Source organism: Microchirus variegatus, assembly GCF_963457635.1.
Source record: "Microchirus variegatus genome assembly, chromosome: 11".
NCBI lineage: Eukaryota > Metazoa > Chordata > Actinopteri > Pleuronectiformes > Soleidae > Microchirus > Microchirus variegatus.
The window spans coordinates 13546096-13552560 of NC_139812.1; the positions used below are offsets into that span (position 1 = coordinate 13546096).

Consider the following 6465-nt stretch of genomic DNA (forward strand, 5'->3'; position numbering starts at 1 on the left):
GTGTGTGTGACCGTGTGACAGTCGTCTGTGTGCTTTCCACCTCACAGAGGCTCCAGACTCCTGACATCCTTAATGGAAATTAATAGACAAATTAACAGAATAAGGACTAAAATAGAATCTCACCGGGAACATTTCCTGGTTTAGTCACAGCACCGTTGTGATAATAGAGGCTATGTTTGCACATTAAACAAGTGATCTGTCTCCAGTTTCTGTCCAATTCAGCGGTAATGCAATTCAAAGTTGTCAGCGTATATTTCATCACAGATAAGAGGAAAACAAAACAGGGCGAAAACAAAACAGTTAAGTAAGAGATTGAACATGTCAGGTCAAGAAGTTAATACATGTGTTTACTGCTATTACTACCACAGTAGTAATGTTGATATTGATATTATTATTATATTTAATATTTATTTGTACAATATCATTTTATATTTTATATCTTTTTTTATTCAGCATTTATGAAAATGTCACCTTCTTAAGAGTGCATATCATGAAAAGAAAAACAAATAAACTGACAATAAAACAGAATTTACATTTATGTTTACATTCAAAATGGGTTACACAGGAGAATGTTCCACACCAGATTGTTAAATAATTGTTATCGCATATGAAAATGCACTGTGTCACTTTTTGGCAAATTAAACTTACTCCACATAATACAATATTTCACATTAATCCAGAATATTACAGAAGAAAGAAAGAAAGAAAAAGACTCATCATGAAAAGAGGAATACTGTAGCTGTAAATGCTGACTCAGGATAATAATCATGACAACAATCATGGATCGCTGCCGTGTTTGATGACGACATCGCCTCCCAATCTCCCATTGGTTACTCGTTGACCGGAAGTAGACTTCGACCCACTCTTTTCTCTTTGCTCCGTGGCATTTTGCTGCTCAAGCCGCTGCTGCTCTTCGTTCATCACTAACTCATGGCTCTAAACGCGGACAGGGATGGAAACCGACAGGAGTAGGTGAGTAAATGTCTGTGAACAGTATATATCATTTGTTGGCCGCCGAACAGCCTTTAAATATCATGAAAGCGTAGTGGGGGTCCGAACATCGCGAAGCTAGCTGAAGAACCATGTCAATATCCGGTTCAGACTCTTTCAAAATAAGTGTCAAATTAATGTTTGGAAAGTGTAGAAAGATTGCATGTGAAATAGTAGCAATAAAACGTTTTTTAGAAGAAAACAATTATGTCTTTCTTAGCTTTCCTGTCGCGTCATTCGTATGTGCTTTAATGTGCTAGTGTGTTTTTGTTTTTTTCTCACTTTTTTAAAATAATTTTGTGTTCTTAATTGTGTGGCTTAGAAACAATAGAAACACAAAGGTTTCTGATGTTTTGCTCTCATTTTTACTTTGCCTATCACACTGCTTTGTAAACGTGTGTTTATAATCGTGCAGCTAGTAGTAGAAGTATTAGTAATAGTTAGTAGTTTGTTAGAGAAATATAGCATATAAGAAATATGTTATTTAAGCATACTCTTTTGACATCCTTATACTTGCACAGATTAATATTTTAGTGAAGGATCTGTAATATATAACTTCCCTTTTGAGTCTGTGAAGGGACTGTTAAGGTCTGCATTAACACAGCCAAATAAACATTTCTTAAAGTACAGGTTTAGTTATTGCTTCAAACTGGTTCAAACTTAAATATGTTGCACAATGGTAAATAGATGTTACGCAGTTAATGTCGTCACCAAAAAAGTCCAAAGTCATGTTTAATTAATATTGTCTTTATATTTGCTTTGCATCACTGAAATTCCTTTGCATGTTGTTTACATTTAGTTGTGCTGTCAAGATACAAAGAAAAGGTTTGATAAACACTGTGCTTGGAAATTGAAATATTGGAGCTATTGTTCTCTCAATGTGGTACTTTGGACATCCTTGCTGGTTTATATTAGAGCTGTCTGAAGTCAAATTTATACCTGCAAGCCCAGGTAAACAAACAGCAGCAGTCAATGTGCTAAAGGTTGAAGCTGTTGAGGTGAAGAGGTGAAGTATTACAGCTTCAAGGTATGGAGAAAACCAGAGAACAAAAAATATTTACGGGTTTTATTTATGTTAATATCAGAATCGCTCTGGTTTATTGCCATGTACGTTTTTCGTATGGTGTCAGGTTAAGTGTCAGTGCACTCAAAATCTAAACATTTCTTCCTTGTGACATACATGTCCATAAAATGTTGTCAAAATCCACAAAAATGTGTTTAAAACGTTAAAAAATGTTTGGGATTAAAAAAAAAAAAAAAAAAAAGCACATTCAATGATTATTATTATCATCATTATTAGTTGCCTCGTAAATTTACTGAGACTCCCTTTTATTTTGAAGTGGAAACCGGAAGTCAGGCGTTAGTCGCTTGTTGTCACAAATTTTCCTCTGTACTGTTGTTTAGCTCAGAGCTAGTCTCCGTGTGCTAGCGAGGACAGTTAGGTGAAGGTATTTATTCGTGTCTCTTTCTTTAAACTTTAAACTGAATCTTTTTTGTTGTTGCTGTGCTTCACATTGAACGTGTTGTTATATGTTCTATTCATTGACTAAAAATGTCAAAGACAGTGAGTTTAATCACAGAGGTTGAATGGATGGTAACACACATTTGCCTTTTCCAGGTGATCATCACAAGGATTTGCACAGGAGCAAAGTATGAAAACACTGATTCTTTTGAGACCAGAACCAAGACCTTCACATTAAAATGACACAAATGGCACTTTGAATCACTAAGATGATGTACACACGTGTATCATAACAAGTCATGTGATCAGAGGGGAAAGGGAATGCAGACTTGTCGGCTATAGCTTGCATGTGAGTGTGATGCCCAGGCGGGGGTTGCCGCTCCAGGGCCGGGTCCGCTGGATCTTCCTGGGGCTCTTCCTGCTGCTGGTGCTGCTGCTGTTTGCATATCTGCTGGAGTGCACCCCACCAGCAGATGTCAACCTGGTCCTGCCGGGTCCAGCAGGAGAAACCTACGGTAAGGAGTATTACCAGGCCCTACTGCAGGAACAGGAAGAGCGCCACCTGAGCCGTGCCACCAGCCTCAAACGCCAGATTGCCCAGCTCAAGCAGGAGCTGCAGGAAATGAGCGAGAAGCTGAAGCTGCTGCAGGACAAGAAAGAGCTCCCAGGGGTGCAGGGCCTGGCAGAGACTAAAGACCAAGAGCCGGGAGATCTGCTGGAGTATCTGCACTCTCAGATCGACAAAGCTGAGGTCAGCACCGGCGCACGCCTGCCGAGCGAGTACGCCCTGGTTCCCTTCGAGAGTTTCACCACATCTAAGGTGTATCAGCTGGAGATGGGGCTGACGCGGCACCCAGAGGAGAAACCTGTACGCAAAGACCGCAGAGACGAGCTGGTGGAGGTCATCGAGGCCGCACTGGACATTATAAACAACCCTGATGAGGAGGACGGTGTGGAAGACGACGTGCCGATGCAGAGACAAACCTACACAGAGGTCCACTTTACTGAAGGTAAGACTCGCACTCTCTGACACTAGCAAATAATGAATGAATGACTGAAGCCGATGTTTTTGACAGGACTGTACAGGACAGAGCGGGACAAAGGGACACTTTATGAGCTCTTCTTTGCCAAAGAGGAATCCAGCAGCTTCCGTCATGTCACGCTCTTCAGGCCGTTTGGTCCTCTAATGAAAGTCAGGAGCACCTCTGTCGAAACATCGGGAATGATTATTAACATCATCGTTCCGCTGGCAGGCAGAGTGGAAACTTTCTCACAGTTCTTACACAACTTCAGGTGGGAGGAAATCGGACACGCTTCAACATGTTCACTTCAAATTTTGTATTCATACTGTTTTTCCTTTATCGCTGCAGCCGTACAGTACGCTCATTACAATGTGTATGGTTTATGTTACTGTTTTCAGGGAAGTGTGCATACAGCAGGACAGACGTGTGCACCTCACAGTGGTTTATTTTGGGCATGACGGTCTTCAGGAGGCAAAGTCATCTTTGGAAAAAATGTCAAGGTTTGCCCTCTCATTAAAAAAAAAAGAACCTTTGATTTGCTTTTTTTAAATGAGTATATTTGTTAATGGGAATGTATATATTTCAGGGAAGAGAACTTCTCCAATTACACCTTGATCCCAGTGGATGAAGAGTTTTCTCGAGGTCGGGGTCTTGATATTGGAGCCCATGCCTGGAAGCGAGGCGACGTATTAATGTTTTTTTGTGACGTTGACATCCATTTTACACTGGAGTTCCTTAACACCTGTCGCCTGAATGCTGCCCCAAGTAGGTGTTTATATAATTTCTCTGATTTGAGTTTTTGTTTCAGGCAGAATGAGGCTAAATGTTGTGTTCTTGGACTATTTCTGTGTTTCTAGACAAGAAAGTCTTCTATCCAGTGGTGTTTAGTCTGTACAACCCTGCCATAGTCTATGGAAATATGGAGCTGGCTCCACCAATTGAACTCCAACTGGTAAGAATTTTTAAATTTCACATTTCGTTTATATAGCTGTCATTATTTTTATTTGCTTAAAACTTATTCTGTGGTGCTGATTGGTTTAAAATAATAAGTGATCATCTGTGTTTGGATAGATTCACAAAAAAGATGCTGGATTCTGGAGAGATTTTGGGTTTGGAATGACATGTCAGTTTCGCTCTGATTTTCTAAATATCGGTAAGCACTGATCATTTGTTTTTATCAAAATTCAACAGTAGAATCATGAATTTTGCAAGTTAAGGCAAATGGACCTCATTCCTGCAGGAGGGTTTGACCTTGAAGTGAAAGGCTGGGGCGTGGAGGACGTCCACTTGTACAGGAAGTATCTACGGAGCGACACGATAGTGATCCGGACGCCGGTGTCCAGTCTCTTCCACATGTGGCACGAGAAGCAGTGCGCAGATGAGCTGACGCCCGAGCAGTACCGCATGTGCATCCAGTCCAAAGCCATGAACGAGGCCTCGCACTCTCACCTGGGCATGTTGGTTTTCCGCGAGGAGATCGAATCTCACCTCCGCAAGCAGGCGTTTAAGACTCAGAGCAAAACTGAGGCCTAAACAAACAACAACTTCATTCCAACGTTTCGACTGCGAGTCGTTGACCGCATGAACACATCGCGGCAAAGACGCGTTAACTCGGATCCTTTTGCATTTCACCGCGCAGTTGCAGACAAATGAATGTAGATAAATGAGCTTTGATCTACGGCAGGCTTTAGCGTGGCATGGCTCTTTAATAAAGAACATCAGCAGGAGAACAGGTTTCGTTATCTATCATCAGACAAATATTTAACAGGGATGGCTCAATATCACTTTTTTCATGTTTGATACTGATATTGCGGCCAAAATAACAAAGTGACACTTGTCTGTTTGACTTTTTTTTAGCACATCTTTAATATTTAACATGCAGGAAGAACCTTACACTTTATTTCAGGTAATATATTTGTTTGGATTTAGTTTGACTTGGTCATCGTTCTCTTGCAGCCGTCGAGCCTGCATCAAGCACACCCGACCTGCAACCACATCCTTAACTACATTTGCTTTCTTTCTCTGTTGCTAACTGCTGAATGTGACGTCAGCCACAAGGTCTCGGCTCCTTCACATGATTTGTTTTCCCCTTAAAGTTTTCAAAAGTGGTACATACATGTAAATGTCTTCATTTTTCAAGAAGAAATAGTAAAAAGTTGCACAAATGAAAGTTAAAAAGTCGACCTGATGAGAACCGCTGAATATCCATTGATTCCCAACTGTGTCTGTCAATATTAATCTTTGACTTGACACAGTTCAGTATTAACAGTCAGTCGTTTGTTGAGCATATAGTTTGTGTTACTATGGTACAAATATGCAGTGTGTACAGGTTTCAGTTTAGCATTGTGGTTACAAAAAGAGACCTTTTTTTACATGTTTTTTTCCATTAAGGCACTATCTTCCTTTTTTTTTTTTTACTGATGACACTCGGTTTATCAAAGTTGCATGTTGATGAAATGGTTAAAAGAGCCGGGAGAACAGATATGCTTATAGCATTAAGCGCTATAATATCAGGACTGGATCGTCTGTTTTGTCACACACACACATACAGAGACACTGTTTCCTAATTATGGACTGAGATTGAATGTTACAGCCATTCTTGTAAATACTTTTCTACTATGGTATTTCTTTATGTCATACATGTGACTTGAATACTCGTCATATGTGCCTACATGCTTCCAGTGAATTGTCGAGATTGTTCTGAACGGTGTTTGAGGCCGTGTCGATGGCTGTAGGCCTGTTCCGTTTTATTTTTAAATTCCATTTCATATTTGACAAAGAATGTTTACAGCTGAAGAGTTCAGTCACAGGTTTAAGTACAACTGTCAAAACGTGAGGTACAACAGAGGAGAAATGTTTTATTTTTCCCCACCAACTGTACTGGGCAATTAACTTTCAGCCAACATTTTTGCAGCTACTCCAGCTTTTTGTAGATAGTCTTCGAGTCTCCTCGTTCCTCTCAGAAATACACAACACTTCAACCAGCAAGAA

At 40.2% G+C, this 6465-nt stretch overlaps 1 protein-coding gene across 1 annotated transcript; it reads left to right on the plus strand.

Annotated features, from left to right (window-relative positions):
* Positions 1-2810: 2810 nt before the first annotated feature.
* On the plus strand, positions 2811-5007 carry csgalnact2 (chondroitin sulfate N-acetylgalactosaminyltransferase 2; the record flags this gene model as incomplete). Its single annotated transcript, XM_083897834.1, has 7 exons — positions 2811-3462; positions 3529-3745; positions 3873-3974; positions 4061-4239; positions 4332-4426; positions 4546-4627; positions 4715-5007. 7 exons carry the CDS (start codon positions 2811-2813, stop codon positions 5005-5007), a joined length of 1620 nt encoding a protein of 539 aa, XP_083753960.1.
* Positions 5008-6465: the final 1458 nt, after the last annotated feature.